This window comes from Salarias fasciatus, chromosome 11, assembly GCF_902148845.1.
Source record: "Salarias fasciatus chromosome 11, fSalaFa1.1, whole genome shotgun sequence".
NCBI classification, from domain to species: Eukaryota; Metazoa; Chordata; class Actinopteri; order Blenniiformes; family Blenniidae; genus Salarias; species Salarias fasciatus.
The window spans coordinates 18084931-18107120 of NC_043755.1; the positions used below are offsets into that span (position 1 = coordinate 18084931).

Below are 22190 nucleotides of genomic sequence, written 5' to 3' on the forward strand. Positions count from 1 at the left end.
CTGACAGGTGCGGGTCACCGCTGCTCGGGGTCGTGCACGTTGCGGCTCACGCTGAACTTGGGATGACCCGGAGACGGACGCCGAGGCGCGAACCGCCGTTATGCAGGGAGAGCAGGACCTGCAGTCACAGGCTGCGTCCAAGGACAGCAGCGATATCCGTCTTGGCAGCCGGGGCCGTATAACACGATCTAATGGAGATCCAGAGGAAGGAGGGAGCGTGTTCCAGCTGCACACGATCTATTTACTCACGCCGGTCAGCGCATCAGGAGCTTATCATGGTTGGATACGTGTGAAGCGATTTCAAACCATCCGATCACAATCTCCCTTCTCCTAATAAAGTATATCTGAATCTGAATCTCTCCTTGACTTATGTTGTCAGATAACAGCGAGAAAAGAGTTTTATATATAAAATATTGTGACGCAGCTGCTGCAAAGTCAAAGTTTCACCCTTTTGTTCTTTACATTTGTGTAAAAGTCTGTCAGTGAAGTTATGGCTGGAAAATGTGTTTTCTGAGGTCTTATGTGACTTTGACTCTCAACTAGTCCAGTAAAATCCACTGGTGATAAACTGACACTACCTTTTCCTGTGTCTCTGGTAAAACACAAGTACGATGAAAATTACTACTGACTACATTTTATCAAACATATTTTTACAAAACCTTACGAAGATTTTTATCAGGACTTTAAAATCAAATTATGTGAAATTTTGACATCATGCTATCATTATGCTTTCTGGTGCAAAACAGCATAACGTAGAAGACTACATTCTGCATTTCCAACTTTGTGTTTGACTAAATGAATGTGCCAATGATCTGATATCACAGTAATGAAAATTGCATGATCAGACTAATTACACATTAATTAATTGCAAACATGTGAAACTCACAGCCTCCCTACAATAGAAATCTTCCCACAGGGTTTGTCTGAAAGGCGTTTTGAGCACTTTGCTCGTTCGTCACGTGAAACATCACAACCAAACACAGAAACTCAACCAGCGTCCTTGGACCAGACCAGGTGAGCACCGGAATAACTCGTCAAGGGGAGGCGGTGCAGGGAGATCATTATCTAAAAATAAGTGCTCTTCCTCACAGGTGTGCTCTCCAGAGCAAATTATTTCCTCCTGTCACATCGGGCAGGACCAGCTGGGCCTGCAGTCGTCACCCGTCACCTTCCCAAGCGGCGCACGGCAGCACAGGCCGACCTCTGGCCGGGCAGCTGCACACGAAGCAGCCAGTGCCTCCATGCTCTCAGACACCGACACTGCACTCAGATTGGGATGGATTTGGACTTCCGAACTTGACCGACAGAAGATGGGCCTTCTTACTCCACCCGTGGCTTCGGCTTGTCTCGCTCGTTTCAGACACAAACCATTACGTCAGCGAGCTTCAAAAACACAAGCGGGGCTCGGCGTCCTCCCGCACGGCATCACTCCGAGGACAACTGCTGTGGTTGTTTTGTAGCCGTTACATAATACATCAACTTTACTTTAAGGTGAAACGCTCTGCTACCAGCAGCAGTCATAAAAGGCTTTTTGGTTTTTAAGTGCGCTGCGCCTGTAGCGTCTGGTTGCTGCAGCCATCTGCCAGGTCAGAGAACACATCATTTATCAGGGCTTGTTAAAGGCACCAGCGGCAACACAATGACCGTGTGCGTGCGTGCGTGCGTGTGTGTGGGGAGGGTGGGACGGTGGGATAGGATAGAGTCACTTTTCAATTATGTAACGGACATTGGAGACAACCGCAGGTTGGACCGTCAGTCACTCCGCACGCTGCGTTTGATGCATACCTGCAGCCTGCGCTGACTCAGGGATGTGGACGGCGGCGTGTTTGTTCACTGTTGCTCTATGACCGTGTTCGGTTAGCAGCCCTTCGCTTCTGACTGTCACTGAAACCAGACTGAGCACAACCATGTTGTTACTCAATAGGCAATAACCGATTGCTTTTATCAGGTCGCTGAGATGATGGAAACTCCTTGTGATTTCTAGGAAAGTTTATTATTTTTTTTAATCTTGCACAAATGAGCTTGGATCTGTTGTTTTGGTACATTGTCAGACAGCACTACAGTAGCTTTGAGCTCGCCTACACGTGGAGACATTTTTTGTTTTCCTGGGAAAATGAACAAGCTGTGTAGAAAATATGGTGCCCTACTTCTCCACTCCGTAAACAAAGCTGAGACTGGTGAGCTGGTAGCAACATTTGACCAAGAACATATTTCAACCAACTGCTTAACCGATATAACAATACCTATTCAGTAATGTGTGACCAAGCCACAAGAGTTCAGCCGCAAAGTGTGACCACCTTTGTAAAGTGTTGGACTTCAAAATAAGAGTCGAGACTCATCAACAACAGTCCGTGACCACGGTTCGAACTTAGATTAGAAATTCTGTAAAGTGGACATGGTTACTATGATTGCTTTCCATATATCATATATAAGCAGTTTCATGCAGAGAGAACAAAAAGGACTAAAAACCACAAAAAAGGAGATGAAATGGAATTTTATTCAATGTTTTTGTACCTTTAGTGGTAAATTTGCAAAGGCAATGAGTGAAAACGCTCATTTTCCTGAGCGAGAAGTCTGTGGAAGTTTAGATGTGATGTGTGATTTCAACTCGATTCATTTTATCTCATTACATGGCGAACAACAGAACTGTTCCTGCGAACGACAACAACAATCTAACAAGCAGGCAGTGCACGTAATTAAAACCCTGAAGATAGCTGCTTAACACTTTGGTTTTTATGAGGGCGAGAGCTGCAGCGCCAAACAAAATAATGCAAGACGGGCGAGGAGAACCGAACGCAATGAGTCACTCTCTGTTCCTGGAAACTCGCCTCTGTTTTCGGCGGCTGATTAGTGGAACGGCGGATAACCTGGTCTGACCTCTCCATTTTCTCAGCATCATTAAAGTTGGGGCAGCTTTCTTGTCTGTATGGATCCATTCTGTGACTGCAAATCGGTTCCTTTCCACATGGAGAACAAAGCCGCTCCAGCTGGGGGTCCGTGTCTATTTAAAGCGAAAAGGAAGCGGCCTCACCGTCTTTCTAATTGCACATCCATGTCCGTACAGCGCCGCGTCTCACTCGCTGCTGACCCGTCAAATGTCAACATTAACGAGTGATGCTCCATTTGTGCAGACGACGGCCGGATGTGGCGGCGCCGGCGATCAGGACTCGATGCCACACAGACAATTTAATTTCCCACTTAACTGGCTGCGAGCGCACCAGTCGTCGCTTTTCGTGTAGCATAAATGGGATTCATGCATTTCTCAGCAGCGCACCGTCTCGTCCGTGGAGAGGAAGAAGCCATATCAGACACAGATGATTTGCATGTCAGGGCAGCGGGGACGGCTCCCTGAAAGAGAGAGCATGCTCCTGGAGAAACACGGGCAGGGCATCAAATATGGATGTCACAATTTTCCAAGGCAGGCAGGTTGAAAATGATACGACGCCGGAACGCTCACGTCTCCTCAATGACCTCGTCTTCCAGGAGGACCTGGAGAAAGCGTTTCTGATTGAGGGGATGGATTCTTGCCTGCAGGGAAGCCTCAGGGTCTAAAACAACAGCCGCAAAATGTTTTTCGCTACAATGTTGAATCTGTCATGATATAAGATGAGAGGCGTAACCTGCACGCCGGTAATCTCTGACTTATGTCCAACATAAACCTTGAAGAAAGGGAAGATGAGGTTTGGAAAACAATGGCGGGTGGGAGGGAGAATCCTGGACCGTTTCTCTGATTTCAGCAGTTTCAGCGCAGCGCCGCTAATTTACTGTAAACAGAACAGGTGAGCGGGCAGTTTGTGCTGACGGCGGCACATCTGCTGGCGCGCGCGAGGCGCTAAACCCGGCGATGACAAGCCCCCATCTCACCTCCCCGTTTTAATTCCGCCGCGGCTGATGGAGAACCACCTTCATAACACTTAATCTGCAGAGTAAGACTGTAAACACATCAGCAGCTGCAATCACACTGCAGAGAGCTCACAGCCAACAGGGCGGCAGTGTGAATTACTTTGATTAGAACGAGGGTGAAGAGTTTGCGGTTGCTGGGAATGTGAATCGGATGCACATGCATGCACATCGCACACACACTCCTGCATGCTGCACGTGATACACCTGACAGTATTAACCTGGGAATGACAGACTAGAGGTGGGAGGTCAAAACCTGGATTTGTGGAAAAGACAGAAAGCTCTGAATCTCAGTGGAGCAGAGTTATTTTCAACAACTTGATGGAAATGCACAGGAGGACAATGTGCAACTCACAACAGAGCGAACGCTGGGAAATGGTTCACAGCCAGCTCATGTTTGACGAACATCAAATGTTCTTTGCTCTGGTACAGACGTAACAGAGCCTGCAAATCACTATTTCACAGCGTTACAACTCGTCAATTTGAAGACCGGCTTTGACAAGTGGGAAACGCTGAGAGACCTCTCCTGTAATATGATTTATTAAAGGTATTTCATGCTTATTCGCCGTGTACAGCTGTATGGCGTGCAACGCACGCCGATATCAGGATCTAATGGGACACATTCACTACGTCACATCTTGATTGCAGCAATTTACTCTGATTGAATCCATCAAGTTAATCGTGCAGTTGAAGGAGATGCAGAAGAAACAGTTGAGCTTTGGCGAAGGACAAAAGAAATGTTGTATATTACACAAATTATTACTGTAAAATCAACTGTGTGCTGCTCTGATTTTACAAAATATCCACACTTTATAGGAATCGTGAAGTACACATTACTATTTTCTACTTTATCCTTGAGGATCATTTGTTTGCTGTAGCTCAACACGGGCAATTAAGACCAGAAAACATTTATATTTTATCACGTCATTAATAAATTACAGTTGTAATTTATTAATCTGGCACCTGAATTAATAAACCTTGTGTTATATGAACAGGAAACCCTGAGCATAGATGTAGGAACTAATTATTTTCTTAATTATTGAGCAAACTCTCATCTCTGGTCTTGGCATACCATGACGTGCAAATCCCTCCTGTGCACAGCCTCATTAGCATGCCTGCGTGTCACGCTGCCAGCTCAGCATGTGTGTGTTCACATAGCGTCCACTGAGTTATTGGAATTGACCTTTTTTTTTTTTTTTTTGCCTTGATGTAGGTTTTCTGTCTTTGTGTTCAATGCGCCACCACGTTATCCGACTCTCTCATTCGCTCTCCATGAGTCACAGGCGCGACCTTAGGCAACGGGGCTCGGGGAAAAACGGAGGGAGATGTGATTTGAATTCAGCAGCAGTCAGGAGGAGACCGAGGGAAAAGGGCAGTTTATTTTAAGATGCCTCTGTACCACTGGGGGGATTCGTCAGAAATCATTTAGAGACGCTCCGACGGAGCTGGAAAATAGGAGATATCTGGATGAATATGCACACTTATGCATGTGTGTATGTGTGCGTGTGTGTGTGTGTGTACAAGTTTTGGTTGCAGGATTTTAAAGAATTTCAAGCCTCTAAAGTGCAACCATCACAAGGCAGAGAGAGAACGAAAACATCAGGCTGCACTGTGTTGGTGCTTCTCCCAGTAAGTAGCAACAGCTGGTCTTTATTTTTCATCGCCGCTCTCCGACCAGCTGACTGAGCCTCTAATGGCTGTCGGAGGAAAAGGAACTCATTAGCCGTACAGTTTAAGATACAAATAAAAAAAAAAAAAAATGCACAGAATTGTTCTGAACTGTGAAACACACTGCTATGTAACAGTGAAATGGGGAATCTAGACAAAACAATTAGCTTTTAATAATTTCTGACATAAGTCTTGGCAGCAAAGCTATTTATCCCATAGTTCTGGGAAAACTTGTTCTCTATTGACCCACTGTCAACCTGTAACAACAGGCCACGACACAAGTCAAGAAATATATTCAACTTTTCAAATCCATTTCAGTAAAATAGGGTGCAGTGTGAATGTGCCACAGTCGAATAGAACAAAATGAAATAACCACAAATGAGGATGTAGAGAGGGAAATGTTCCCTGTTATGCTCAATTGGCTTCATTTGAATTTAAAAAAGAACAACTTTCGTAATTTTAGCCTTATTCAAAAAGACTCAGTTGTTCTTCATTCACAAATACAAAATGTAGGTGCAAATGTCGCGTCCGTTTTCATGGCTCCAAACTCTCATGTGCCAAAACACAGAGAGCCACCAGATGACAATCACTGCTGGAACGGATGTTTCACAATTACATTTCTCCTGAACAAAATCACAGCCCTCAAGAGATTTGTACTCACTTTTGGTTCAAATTTAACCATTTTCGATCTCTTTAATCCACTTATAGATCAGAGGTGCCCAAACTATGGCTGGTAGGTCAACTCCAGGCCATTTCTAATAAGCCTTAATTCCCTACATGGGTCGTTACAAAATGCTTCCTTGCAGTTCCATATTGATGCCTTTATGTGATGGCGTGTGAATAAATTAAATCTGAATAGTTTAAATCGATACCTACACACCAGCCATCGAGAAAACGACTCTACTTGCTCTGATCAAAGGCCTGATCCTTTGAAATGTTCTTGTATGGATCAAAAGTTTGTCCATCCCTCTTCTGGACTACCTCAGCTGTAGCACCTTCAGGCTGAAGGAGTGGGAGATAAAACAACAAAACAGAAGACGGGCTCCACGGTGGAGTAAGTGCAGCGAGCAGCCGGCTCTGTGTAGGAAGCTGATGAGCAGTGGCGTGTCGCTGACACTGCTACCATAAAATGAGAAAAACCGACACCTTCTCCACTCCGTCGTAATTCCCCCGCTCGCTGTGAGAATGTCTCAAAGCTCTGATTTCTCCACAATCCCTGTCAGACTCGGCTTTTATGCCGGTAACCAGGTGAGAGGGCGTCAGTGGTGGGAGGCTGAAGGGCTTTTTGAGTCGAGAGGTTCGTCCTGTAAGCTCTCCATCACACATTCACGGCAGCTTTCCTGCCTGACAAATGCAATCAACTGAGGAGCCGCACAAGGACGCCATGATATCGAGGTGACTACTTTATGACGACCCCTCGTTTTGTGCTGAGCCATATTTACATGTGCGTGCCTGAGTTCAAGAGCTTATTCCTTCAGGAACACTGCAGTGATTTTTTTTTTTTTTTTTTTTTACACATATTTTAAGATATTAGCCTGAGTGACAGCATTAGTGTTTTAGTGTGCCATCTGTTGTAGAGACATTAATCAGAAGTAAGTCCGAGCGGGCGATGAGAGTAGAGGAGCTGCCGTCAGCCGCACGTGACGACCCTCTAGTGAAACCGAGGTGGCGAAACCTCCATCATGTCTCTCCACATGACCACTAAGTATCACTAATACGATCTAACTGCATATCCAGAAGCACGGTATGACACCGTTTTCCTCAGTCGGACAAAAGTGAACACATGACACATCATTTAAAACGAGAGCGTTTGCATTCGGGGGATCCAGACACCGTTTCAACAGCATGGAGATTTAGAGCCTGTGTTATGTTTTAGACCGTCCCTAATGTAACTCTTGAATTTAACAGTGGATGACTTTCACAACTACATCAGAGAGAAAGAAAAAAACTTTAATTTGAAATGAAGAAGTAAGAATGAAAAATATGGCAAATAAAAGAATATTCATCATAAAACCAAATTCAGGTAAAGAGGAGCAAATGAAATCATTCACAGTTATATAAATACCACAAAATGATTGTTTACTATGTTATCCACTGGTGTTCGTCTGTATTCATGATGTACTTATTTCAACTGGTTTTAAAGATATGATGTGTCTCATCCTTTACATCTTTTTCTAGACCTATTCCATCATTTATTAGCACATACAATTGGAAAAAGAAAAGTTTTGTGCATTTGTCTATGCATCTTTCCAGTGTAAGCTAAAATAAATGCAAATGATATTTTTGTACGTCTCTTTATTTTTTTTGACAGTGTCACCTTGGGCCCTGTTTCAGGAAGAATCACATTTCACCAACACTCAAAAGGAAACTCCACTTAAAATAAAAGCTCTAGACTAGACTGAAATAGTCAAGACAAGCTTCACAAGAGACTAGAGTAGATGAGGAAACGTAAGCGCCAGACGAGACCAGAGTAAATCAGATAAGCTTCAGGAGAGGCGAGACCACCATAAAAAAGACGAGTTCAAGTCTGGAATAAAAAACGCAAAGAAGTAGACGAGAATAGACTAAATAAGAGCAACTAGAGACCCGAGTAGAATAAACAAGACCCGCTATAGACTAAACAAGAGCAGCTCTGGACGAAACAAGAAAAGACGAGCTTTAAATTTGCCCAGAGAAGTTCTCGATCAGACGACGACACCTCTAGACTTCACTGACCTGATGTGAGACGAGAGTGAACTAGAAGGGAAAAACTCTAGATTATAAAAATGAAGAAAAGTTCTAAACTACTCTCGACCTGAACAAGGTAAGTTCTCCACAAGACAAGACCACCCTGAGACACAGGACAAACTCTAGACTACACTAGAAAACAGTTACATTACTGTAAATTAGATCAACTGAACCAGAGCTTTGCTCTCATGTGTGATTTCTATTCATGTGTATTGACAGTTACACACTGCAGATTACTCATGTGTTTTTTTCTTTGACATTGTCCAGAAAAAAAAACCTACACGAAGCCCCTGTGTGGAATTTCTGTTCCTCAAACAGTTTTCTTACTATTGGACTGCCATTGTTGGACTGTCAGTTTCAGAAAAAGCAGAAAAAAATAAAAAAACAAATGAGATCATTCAGTTTTAAATCCTCCTGCCAGATAAGGATGAGCTCAGTGCGTGTTCATCAAAACAGCAGAGGCCTTGCGACAATAAATCCAGCCACTGCACTTTTCCATGATCACAAAAATGTCAGAGCCGTCAGCGAATTGAGTTAGACGCAACAGGAAGCCGAGATAGTACAAGCTGCATATCTGACTCCTGGCTGCCGCCTGTTTGAAGCCATTCTGTTTGGACTCCTGTTATTTATTTATTTATTTATTTCCTAATCTGCCTTTATATAAGATATGGCATAATCTGAGCTGCAGGGATGAAAGCCCAGACTGCATAGTTACATAGGCAGAGCATTTTGGAAGCACAGACTGTTCTGTGATTTTGCTTTCCGATCGCCATACAGTGAAAAGATATCAATACAAAGATGGCGAACCACCCAGAGATGCTCTGTCCACTCGGCGGTCACTCCTAGTCCAATCCGTTTGCTGTACATAATGCTGCACCCTGGGCAGTAAAGAAGGGGACAGAACCTACAAACACACACTGTGATATGAAAACTGGCTTTGATTCCACAGCTAAGTTGTATATTTTCTTTCTTCGCTGTGACAATGCCGCTGGCGTTTTGGTCGTTTCCCCTCAGCTGAGCAGCAGTTACCCTCTGGATGACATTGAAAACTGCTGCCGCTGCCGGTGTTTCGACGTGAGTAATGAAATAAAGCGTTAATTTGACTCTTTTTCAGCATTCACCCCAGGTCAGGGATCTCCCGGGGCACCAGCTGCTGCCCCTGGAGAGACTGCGAGCCATCCATCCGGCAGGAGGACAACAGGTACAAACAAGGAGCGCAGGAGAGAGGGAGGTTGAGCAGAGGAGGGGAACGGCCAACAGCCGGACGGCACCTGAAAGCAGCACGGGAGTGGCTTCGACTGCAGCGTTGTGGAGTTTATGTTTTATTCAAGTGTTTACATGTGGGTATTTGTCCATAACAGATACTGAAGTATTGCTGTTTTAATACAAGTGGCCATGGACGAAGGTCAGAATGTTCTGCAGCAGCCTGCAGACGTACACTGGAAGATGTCTTACAATCACCCAGACGAGCATAGCTTTAGGTGAAAGCAACAGTTTTGGTTGTGCTTTCCTGAACTTATTCACTTGCATGGTTCATTTGTATGAATATGTGCATTTTCAACTAATTTCACATTTGTGATGCTATGAGCACTGCTGCGTTTTCCCAACTGATACACTGCAACGTAATCATTTAAACGCACACACATATCGGCATTAAACCCATTTCTGCGCAGTTTGCCACTGGGAGCAAGTTGACGTACGTTCAGTGGAGACTCTTTATTGCTGACAAAATGATATAATGGAAATAATAATGAAAAAAAAAAACACATTTTTGATCTCAAAAATAAGGCTTTTTATTAAAACTGTAATAATATTTATTTACTACAAAGCCAATATATTGAGCAAATCAAAATGTGGAACCAATGAGATACAAGGATATATGGGCTGGGATGCGAATGCGTCTGAGCAGCAGAAATATTGTCATCACACAGTGTACACACTGGAGTGTTTGTTCTGGGGTAAAGCTATCATCACTGCGGAGCCATTCAAATGGAGCCGGCAGATCTATATGACTGTTCTCCACCCTGCTGTCATTCTATCTCTCATCCGGTCACAAGTGATGAAAACATTAATCTAATCTGATCTAATCTGCAGGGAAGAGCCACACACCAGTCTGTCGCATGTCTCACTTGGTGGATTAACAACAAAGTGGGAAGCGGATGAAAAATAAATCAAGTCAGATTGGAAGTGATCATTTGAAAAGCTTTCTGTATGATAGGAAAAAAAAAACCAAACCATCCAACACAACTTTAGCAAACTTGCTATTGTGTGGAGAGGTGGGGTTACCCCCAGCAGTGGTGAAAGCTTCCCTTTGAAGCTGGAAACAGACGGGAAAGTAATCCCGTGAAATATAGGTCTAAATAAAGCTGCATCAAAATTTCATTAGCTGGTGCCCAAACCCTGCAAGCTCACTTTCACCAAATTCAGTGGGTGACATTCAACCTCTGTACATTGATCCGATACGCCAAGTAATACATTCTGACTGACCGAGTCTCCCAAAGACACTTACTCTCTCGCAGCCCCACCAGCAAAGCAGCACGCCTCATTCATTAAAGCCACATTACGATTCTCACATTAAACAAACGGCAGATAGCAGCTAGTGTTTCATGTCATAAGCTGTGTGTGTGTATGTGTGTGTGTTGGCTGCTGCCATGCAGCTGGAGAGCAGGGAAAGGTCACAGCAGCAGCGGGAAGAAACAGCAAGGAACGCGCAATCATGTGGACATGATGTGGGGAAAAAACAGCTCAGTTTTCTTTATTCTAGCGGATTTATAGCCTGCAGCTCGAGGTGGACAGCAGACAGCTCATCAAAATGACTGACAAGTGCTGGGGAGGAAAACTAAGGGGGAGGAGGGTTGAACAAATGAGGCTCTGTGCGTCATGAGGAGGAAAAAAAAACATGTCAGATCATGGAAAAAAAACTAAAAACAATGACCTTCACACAATTCTTAAAAGGTTTCTATCTCTTCATGTTCTGGTTTATGGGATAAGGACAACGCTCTGGGTGGCTACCTCATCTCCATCCTCCATCCCTGCCTGCTTGTTAAAAATAAAGAAAAACCTACAGAAAAAGCCACAAGGGACACAGTAACTAGATCCATCCTGGAGGAACATCAACAAAAAGCCCTAAATTACTGACATCTCACCCCAGTTATTCAAAAGTTAACTGGAAAAGGGGAAAAAAAACAAAAACAACAAAAAGCTCTAAAACTGTGCAGTAACTTGAAGGATCTCTGAGGTTTCTCGTTGACATTTCTGGGCTACAAGGAACACACATATGCAATTTCAAAACAGCACAATGCTCAGTCATCTGAAATGAAGACTGTTTAAAGCAGCTCTCATGAATATCAATGTGCTGAGGATATGACTCTGCACCGAGCAGCAAACTTTTGACCTGCACAGGAAACAACTTCACTATACATTGACAACTCTGATTCCTGATGTGGAAAAGGTAAATGTTTGTTTTTAGGTTTTGCTCTCCTAGCATAAAATAGTTCTGATGTGAAGCACCAGGGGGCGATCAAGTTCTGTTCTATCCAGTTTGGATAAACAAAAACAAAGTTTGAACCTATCACTGATCACCTATTAAAATATAAGCCAACTCTTAATCAAAAACAGCGTTCAACTCAACACAGTTGCATGAGGCCTTTTTCAAGTGAAAGGCATACGTTTTGTTGAGCTCTGGGAGTCTGTTTACATGACGACAGTGGCTGGAGTGACAAAAAATGCACAAAATCAATGTGTTTTCATTTGAAATGTCTCTTGCACTGTAGTATCTTTTTCAGCACACCATCTGTGTGCTTACGTTACAATATATGCTGCTTTGCATGACGGCTTTGAATTCATGTATATGCACCACTGCTTCTCGTGTAACTGTACCAACATGTGATGAAAACAGATCATTTATCAGTGGGGAAGAGATTTTCCATTTTCCACAAGCCCAGTGCATTTTTTCCACAAGCAGAAAAAAAACAAAAAAAAAAACAAAGCAGCAATTTGAATTTAATTTCCAAAGCAGGAAAACACAATCTGTCGTCAAAATTGCAGCGAGAGTGTGCTCCAGGAAGACCAAGGCCATGTGTTTCAGACAGCCACATGGCAGTTCTGCTGTTGTCATGACAGTTGTGTTTGGATTTTAATACCACCCACCCCTCAGCGGGCTGAAAGCTGAAAGCTTGCCTCGTCTTGCCCACAAAATCTGACAGCCTGCCGTGCAGTCCGGCGGCCGCGATGCTCTGCTGGATGCGAGAGTGGCTGCGATTTTATCTCTGGCCACTGACTATTGACCAACACTCACTTAATCTGCACGGCAAAATCACAAACTTTCTGTAAATAGAATGCGAAAATCAATAGAGCGCTGTAGTCGGTCAGATCGACTGCTGCCTCCAGTTAATAAGAGAAGTTAGACTGAGCAGAGCTTTCATTAGGCGGCGAGAGTGACTGCCGAGAACAAGCCGATGTGTGAGATAAATGGGACTGAATGGCATTCAGCATCAGCAGCAAGTGGAAAGATAAAGCGCGTATACACAGCCGCTTTCTATGACATTTACCATATCTGAGAACATGTAAATAGGTTATATTGCACGTTCTTTCACGACCTTTCCCACTATATTTATAGAGTCCTACTTTGCACAGGGCCTCAAAGAAACAGTAGAATTAATGTTTCCCTTGACATTTGATACCTTCCCCTTCCCTGTATCAGCACTAAAGGCCCCTCTTCATCACTTTCCTGCCAAGTCTCGCTGTCCTCAGGCTCCACTGCAGATGCTGTCACTGTCACTTCCTACTGTATGTCCCGGACTCGCCGCGCTGGAGGCAGCTTCATCAAAATGCTGCTGCCATCCGCACTGCTAAAACTCAGCGGCGTGCTCTCAGACTGGCTCGGACGTCTCCAGCGAGGAGACTGATTATATCCACATTGGTCGCGCAGGCTTGATCAGCAGCCTCCCATCCACTCTGGGTGTGTTCTCTGCATTCATTAAGCTCCAGCACTACACACATGATTTACTGCCTCTAAACCGTGACTGCAGTCAACCTCCCGGACTTCATCCCGGTTCCTGATTCCCTCGCATATATTCCCTCTCACGTTGGCGATCTGCTGATATATCATCAGTTAAGTTTCCCCCACTTACGGCTGCAGCGTATTCTGATCTTCTGAGATTGTGATGGTGTGTGTGTGATGGATTACTCCTCATTTGATTGCTGAACATCAAAGCTAGATGCAAAATCTGAAGAGGAAGACATTTTTCATTCTGTCAAACAATTGATTTTTGATTTTTTTTTATAGTATTACCATCCATCATAGCTTACTGATGCAGCATCTTCATTGGCATAACATGAATATTACACATGACCATTTACGCTGTGGTAGGTTTATCCACTGTAAAGTGCACCACTGCCTTTAATAGTAATTTTAAAGGTAGAATTCTTTGGAGTAATTTAAAAAGAAATGTTTTAAATGCCTAAATAACACTAAAATTTGATATTTTGTATTGCTTCCATTAATAAAAACATCCCTCTCACTCTTCATCCTGAGCAGCTCAGCTCCCAGCCCTGAGTCGATAGGTGTCCGTCTCCATCATCACTGACCAGAGCAGTGCTGCATGACTGTAATCTTCACACCTAGAAAACGCGACATCCAGGGCGCGCTCACACTTGTAATGCTGTTTTTCAGTCAGGACTGCAGCAGAGAGGAAAAGTTTTCACACCGACAGGTAAACAAAAGGTGTAGTGGAGGGCTGTTATCTCATGTGTCGCAAAACAAAACTTCTATAATTTATAATATAATGCCGTGTGATGAATTGAATTTTCACATTGGAAGATGTCAGCACCTTTTGAATCTAATGGCCTCAATATTCTTTGAGCAAATTGATTTTTTGCCCAAGCCGGTTCTTGATGATGATGGAGACCTCTGGCATAGAAGTCAACATCCATATCCTGTTATTTGACCCCCATAACTAGACGAGAGTGTGCCTGAGGTGAATTAGATTAAATGACGAGTCATTATGAAATATCTTTTTTGGTACTGGGTTTTTTTTTTCTTTGTTGTTAAGAAATGACTCAGGGAATTAAGAGGTTGACAATGTACAACCTGTTAAAACAGTGGGAATTCATCAAATACCAACACCAACAGGTGCAAAGAGACAGATTACATTCTGTACATGACCTCTTCAGACATTTCTGTTAATGTTGTGTTGATATTGTCATATTGTTTGTAGCGAGCTGAGAAACCCTGTTTAAAATGTCGTTCTCTGAGTTCAGACAGCAGCACATTACAGTCTGAACAGAAAATCGCACTGAGGATATATGCAAGAGATTAATAATACTCGTTTTACCTCAAATCTAAGCGCTTTCTAGCAGGCGCATAAAGAACCACGGCTTCCTGGTTGGATACAGCACTAGAAAGTTTTCATTTTGAGACGAGAAAACAATGCTTAATTAGGGGTGACATATAACTCAGTTACTTGAAGGGAAATTGAGTTTCAACTACTATAATATGTTTCCTGTAATGGATCCTCTTACAGCAACACACCGGACCTTTAAAATGAATTCTTATCCACAAAAACACTCTGTGACTAGCACAAACCTTTAAAAAGCCATTTAAATGTGCCCCCTGGGACCGCTGCAGCATCCTATCATTTGATTATAATAGACGTCTCAAAAACTAGTATTTTCTACAGTCAAGCGCACATTGTGATGCAAAACTCACTTAGTATTCGACCGGCCCAATCACGGAGTTCAGCCTCGTCGACATTACATTAGGAAGTCCACAGAGTGCAACACCAATGATCTCAGTGAACGGGAGGCTTTCAGACGCACTGTTGCACCACCCTTCAAGGTCGGCCCAAGGAGAGCGAGTGTGCGGCGCCGCGGCGCGCCACGATGGCAGTCTGTTCATCATGATTGGATCAGCATGCTTTTGCGGGGGGTTAACACATCCCAGCATGCACTCTACTCCCCAGACGCCGCTCTCTTCCCTCCGCATACATAAGTAATCAAGTGCAAGGCCCCTCGTTGTCGATCAACGGCTCGGAGCCGCAGACAGTCAGATATCCAATTACTCCTTATGAAGGTCAAGAAACGCGGGGGGGTCAATGTCGGGTCTGATATTTTGTTAGGACTGTAATTACCAACATGTTGTTATGAGCTTAACTACCATGATGACGATGTGACACGCTGAACAAGGGAGCAGAGGTCCAGGTACACCCTGTCGTCGCTGGATGGGAGTTTGTCAAGGACAAACTGTCCATACAATGAGAGCGTAAGTGGCAATAATGAAGGTGTTTGCTCTGTGTATTGTTTAGAATTGTTTGTCATGAGTCATCCCCGCGACGTTTCCACCGGGCTGGCACTTTTCCGCAGCGACGCGGCCTCCCACGCAGCCGGCTCAGGCCGGGCAGGTTGACTCTTCCCTCAGCACTGTGCCTCGAACCAGTCCGAACTCACGCCGTGGCGATCTCATTACCGGTCCACCCGTGTCGCAACGCCTCTTCCAGATTTCCGTCCGAGCCGCTGCAGGCACTGACAGTCATTTCCTGTTCTCCTCCTCACAGCGAAAACCAAAAACACACCTCGGAGGAAGCAAGAGTTGATGATCCAATATGGCCGACATGCAAGGACGGAGGCCAAATTTAGCCGTGTGACAGATATGAGAAAACACCTCCACGGCACTGGAGCTCGACGCTCAACAGACATGGGGTCAGACTGATTATGCTTCAGAGCAGAGCTACAGCTACCAAAATGAGCCAGTGCTGTGATCTCAGAGCAAAAAAACCACAGTCATGTTACCTCAGTTCAACCAATCTGTTGGAATATAGATTCAAACGGCAACAAAGAGAATAAATATCCAGGGTCACACAGCTGAAAGCATAGTACCCACAAAGCTTGTCCTCCCACACTGGTTCACAACGCCAGAGCCACAAGTCATGTTTGGAAGTTTCTTTTCCTTTTTTTTTTCTTTGCTTGAAGGAAAGACAAAAATAGACTAAACCAAGAAACACCTGTGCAAGACCAGAAAAAAAACTATGTGACAGTGGTCAGCTCAAACTGCACAATCACTAATATGAAAGCAGCAACAAGCAGCATCCAAGAAGAAGAAATAAAGCTTACTGTGTTGATTCCCTTTTGTGAATAATTCATCTTCTTTTAACACATTCCCTAAGTTAACCTTAACTACACAGGGGGCTACATTAATACAATTAATTCAAGGGCCTTGCAGTGGGATTTGAACCTGCATCTCCAACACAGAGGCTTTCTCTCAAGGTAAAGTGTAATATTTAACAGTAAGCCACATGCTTGCCGTTTGTGATTATGCAGGACTGCTCCCAATAAAAACGCAGTCTAAATAACGCTTCAAGGGGATTTACAGATCCTCTTTATGCAGCTGAAAGAAGCAGCTTGAGCATTTCAACATGCAAATAAGCAATACAAAATGAAATCTATGTCACTTCCGAAATGTTTCAATCGAAAAAGAAAGACTGAGATTAAACATGCTCCACTTACATTTTAATGAGCGCGTGGACAAACTCAAGCTGGTGTATACTGATCATTATACAACAGTAAATGAGTGTGTGTTGTGCTGGAGCTCTGGATTAAAACAACCATGTCTGCACACCTCGGTTAAACTGCTACATCAAGATGTTTTATACGATTAAATTTTAATGAAAGTTTTGTAATTATGCTCTCGCACTGTAATTACAAAAAGTGCTGCTGGAAGTGATGGGAGGAACTCCATTATTAATAAAACACACAGATAAAGCCGCATAGATATCTGACAAAGAGATTTTCTCAACCGCTTCAGCAGTTCAGCTGCAGGGAGACATTTTTTTTAATGAAATGCTTTGTTTCATATTCAGCAAAAAAAATGTGAACGAGCTCTTTAAAGGCTTTGAATTTCAAAATGGAAGCCTATCGCAATCATTCTGAGGGTATCCATGTCATCGGCTGTGCTGACACAGCTCCCCGAGGACGGCGGGCCGGCTCGGTTTAATCATCTCCTCACTCACAGGATGGAGACGGCGCGGCGAGCGGAGACAGGTGGAGGAGGCGGCTCTCACTCCGATCCGCTTCACAATACCTGCGTGACTTTCTCACCGCGCTCGGTAAACTCCAAACTGTAAACACACACTCTGACTCGTAGCGCCGGCTTTTGTCTTGATGGACAAATACTTCAAATTAACCTCATGAGGTAAAGGGAACAATCGATAACCCGCCGGCGCTCCGGCGACTTCTCTTTGTCGATGTAAATCAGGACTTGAAAGGTGAATGATGGTCTAATCTCACCGCAGGGTTCTCACGTCGTGGATTCTCCTGCCGTCCAGGAAAATATGAGCTTCACCACAGATGAACTCAAAAGAATAACAGGAAAAATCTAGAACTGATCAAAAGGTAATAATGGACGATGTTTTAGCCAATGAATGGCGTGCTGCGAGCGTCAACTATTGGTCCTCCGACATGTCAATCACGCTGAAGAAATGCTTGCGTCACGCCATCAAGCGCGCTCGTAGGAGCAGCAGAGCAGGTAGGATGGTCTGGCGCATGCGCGTTTTCAAAAAGCGAGGAAAAGACGTTTGGCTTCGACTTTGTCGAGAAAATCGTCCATTATACCTTTAAGTATAATGATGTTTGTGAGATTTGATGAAAATATCCCAATCCTAATATCCCAATTTACAATGACTTTGACAAAACATTGTCCAAAGACATATTTTTTGGACATGGAGATGGTGTTGACCTAAAAATGTAAAGAGTGGGCTAGTTATTGTCCATCTACATCTTTTTAATTTAAACATACTTCCTGATTAACCTCACTCCTCAAATACTTGTAGGTTCTCTTTACATAACATTACATACATAACACTTTAAAGTGAAGACAGAAGACTCCCGCTGTGTTTTGGTTGTCTGTGTTCTCCTGGAACTTGGTAGTTTTAGAGTCGAGAGTCACCCGTAAAACCAATCCAGCTTTGCCGTCTGTCCGTACGAACGTCCGTGTACTCGTCATCATTAATGCTAACAGCACATTGTCTGTTTTCTGTGCACATGTGAGTGGTTTCATTACCAAAAGCAAACAGCCCCCACTCTTGGCCCTACATCGAAACTACACCATTGTCATCACTTGTCGTTTTTGTGCTAACGGACATCATTTTGAAAATGTGTCAACACTTCTGACATGAAAACACAACATTGGTTTGACTTGAAATGTTATTGCGGAAAACCGGGCTTTAATTTTTTTTTTTTTTTTAATTTCTCCCTGCAGCTTAACTGCTGAAGGGGTTGAAAAAAATCTCTTTGTCAGATATCTGTGCAGCTTTATCTATGTGTTTATTAATAATGGTGTGCCTCCTATCACTTCCAGCAGCACTAATTACAAAACTTTCATTAAAATTTAATCGTATAAAACGTCTGTGTTCGCCGTGCTAAACGGAAATAAATCTGAAAATTGAATGGAAGCTGCTGTCTGTGATGAAGACATACAAGCAACTGTTGCTGATCTTGAACACATTTGTAGGAAACTTAAGTCTTATTTTTGCGATGTTTTAAGTTTTTGAGACTAGCTGAAATAATCTACATACTCATACTATTGATTACCAGAGTCTCACAAAAATCTACTAAATAAACATTAAAGCTTCTTTAAAAAAAAAAAACGCAGACATATATTTCATTTGAAAAAAGAAAATCACTAAGAATTTCAAAGAAGAAAAAATAACAGTGTTTTCAACAAATGTTTTGTATCCAACACAGGACACTTGAACTCAGACTGTGCTCGAAATAGCACTAAAAGCAGTGACTTTTGATCCACAGCCATCTAAACCACATGCCAGTTAAGATATGTGACCACTGCTACCTTGCAGTCAACATCCAGAAAAGCCAAAGCGATAAATGATTTATGTGGACTGTACGCGACTGCGAGCCACATTAAAAATACAGAATGAACACAGTGGAGGAGAACTGTAAACCGGGCTTCCTCTGCCTCCAGCCAAGGCTCAACCGGAGTGTTTACACTTGAGTTTACAAGGGATTTCAGCGGGTTTTATTATGTAGAAATCAGCTAAATGAAAAAAAACAAACAAACAAATTCAGATGTGTGTATGTTTCCAAATAAACGACATGAAAACTTTGAATGGGGCATACTGGAGAATGCTACCTGTGCTCTGATGTGAAATTAAACCATTACCTTTTAACACATCAATGTCTCATTTCATCCAGAAATGTCAGGAAATATCAGGAGAAACACTTTTTTTTTTTAATCATGTCTCTTCTGATAAGCGTATAGGAACAGATCAGAAATGACATTGTGCTGACCTTTTGGTGCTGAACATCTCGGCGGCGTCTTCTTTTTCCGTCTCACAGGCTTCGGGAGGTCGAGGTTTGATGTTGCCTTTTCAAACCTGCAGGAAGCACGCGCACACACACACACACACACACAAACACACACACGCAAAGCAAAAGGACAGGGGGCAGGGAACAGAAGGAGATAACAATGAGATTTTCAGCATCACAGTCCAGTCGCCCTCAAGTTGTTGGGGTGTCTCGGCCGGGCTGACCCCGGCGACCTCCATTAGCCCGCCTCTGACTGAGCGATTCAAATTGACTGGGCACGGCACGAGGCAACAAGCGGAGCACAACACGGACGGCGCGAGGAGTCAAATGGCAGTTTTAATAATTATTTGCCCTGCACCGCCACGGCAGCGATGCGGTTTAAAACCGAATGAAATTAATTAGCGGGTGAGGCTCAGCTGGAACAATGGGGAACAATTAAAATGTGATTAATAAGAGCTGGAGCCATAGATCTGCTTGTGTAGGCAAACATTTCACACGCAAACACATTAAGGATCAAATCCCCGACCTGGGTTTCTCTCAGAGCAGCTGTGCCGTAGCAGCCACAGTGTATAATGGCGGGGAGTTAGCCCCTGCTCCTTTATGTAAAGGTTATCAGAGACAGTGGAGGAGGAGCTGCAGTAAAAGAAGATAGGGTTCAATAATTAATGCAGAGGTCTATACAGGCCTCACTTCTCACCCTCTCCTGTCTGTAATGAGATGAGTGGAGGGCCAGAGGGAAGGAGGGAAGGAAAAGGAAGGAGAACAGAGTGATTAAAGAAGCCACCTCAGCCCAATCCCTCCGCCCCCCCCCCCCCCCACCCCTGCACCTCCACCTCCATCAGTTAGACACATGAGTATGTGCGCACATCTCATTTGTTTCACCTGGAGTGTGTTTCCGTGCTGCTGCAGACTGACAGGGAGCAGAGGAGCACTGAATAAGCAGGCTCTAAAGGGTAACCAAGAGCTGTAGCACAAATCATCAGAAATGGCCAATACGCTCAATTCAGAGAGCAAACTAAAGCAGGGCTGCAGCTAAACGTACAACTTTCAGGATTCACAGAAGATAATAACACAGGCAGCCGACCACCAATCCGGATTAGTTCCATCAGGATGTGATATGTTCAGATTACCTGAGTCTGAAAACAACATTTTCTTTTAAACAAGCAGTAACGAATCGCTGTGACTTTGCAATACTTAAGAAAGATGCACATGTGGCAGTGCAGCCAAATGGATTAAGGGTGACAGACATGTCACTTGGTAGAAGACAAACAAAATGCACCTTCCAGAGGAAGATAATATCTATCATATCTAATTTCACCACAATATACTGAAGAAGCTTTTTACAAAGGCAAACAATCTACAAAAAAAAAGAAAAAGTATGCAGGTGTAATAAAGTCTCAATCTCTGCAGAAAAACAATTTGCCTACCTGGATTTCCATGAAAGAACCAAAGTATATGACGCAGAGGAGCAACGATCCTTCCAGGAAGCCTCATGAATGTGGCTAATAGGTGAAGTGTGACAGCATTAAAACCAAACGTCTGCAAGGCTTTAAACAAGACACGTCTGTTTGAAATTTCCTTGTGATTTGACACATGACAACCGACTGCAGAGCAACTCATGAGATAAAAAGAACCAACCACAAAGTTAGAGAAGGCAGATATCCATGTGAGCAATCCAATAAGGTGTACCTTCCTGACCTAATCTCCACGAGGCTTTGGACTCCAGTGACAACAAAAAGCTGAAGTAACTTGGAAAGTTCCCAAATAAGTCACCGCTTACGGAGATTCAGCTTACTAGAAAGCAAATCTTTTTTCTTGCATCTTACAGCTTAGTAGAAATAAGTCTACATCAATACACAGAACAAGTGAAGCTTTGAATTCAAGTAAGTCAAGGCATGAAATATCTGAGGTTTTCCTACTTCAGTGGGCTATAACCACACTTATTCTCTCACTATATAAGAGGAAGTATGTCTGGTGACCACCTAAAAGTGGGTGTCAGCTTTAAGCCGAGAAACACAGGTTTTCATTTTTAATTGCTCTTCTCTCCACCTTCCACCATCAAACTACAGTAGCGAACATTGTAGCCTCCACCAGGTTGACAACAGGGTTACAGTCGAGAGCTGACAGCTATCTTGAGCTTCATCTGACTTGATAAATGGTGTGAATGAAAGCCCCTGAGTCCACATCACAGCGCCATCTGATATGTTTGCTTGCTCAGTGTAAATGCTTACAGTCTGCACATACCGATATATATAAATTCAGCAATGATGATTTCAAGCCAGCACCGTCAAAACTGTAAATATTAAATGAAAACGATTTGTATTTTTGGCATTTTGGTACAACACATGTTCATCCATCAATAACATTTCATGGTGTGGTGATCTACACTCTGCACCAAACTCAACTGGAAAGCATCCGTACATTTCTTTCCATCAACGTGGGCTCTGTCACATTGGAAGCTATGCTAGCTTTTCTCTTCCGTGCCCTTTAGTAGCAAGCTGTGGAAAAGGCATCCAAAAGAAAAACAAATTCACCTGCAAATGTCACTTGAGTCGGTTCAGATTCCAGTGTGATCCGTA

At 43.5% G+C, this 22190-nt stretch overlaps 1 protein-coding gene across 1 annotated transcript in view; it reads right to left on the reverse strand.

Annotated features, from left to right (window-relative positions):
* The window catches only part of oxr1a (oxidation resistance 1a), a 142729-nt gene extending 123036 nt beyond the window's left edge, over positions 1 to 19693 (reverse strand). Inside the window, exon 1 of the mRNA XM_030101920.1 lies at positions 19594 to 19693. Within this exon, the coding sequence (XP_029957780.1) occupies positions 19594 to 19610 (17 nt within the window). The 5' untranslated portion in view covers positions 19611 to 19693. The remainder of the gene's footprint in view (positions 1 to 19593) is intronic.
* Positions 19694 to 22190: the final 2497 nt, after the last annotated feature.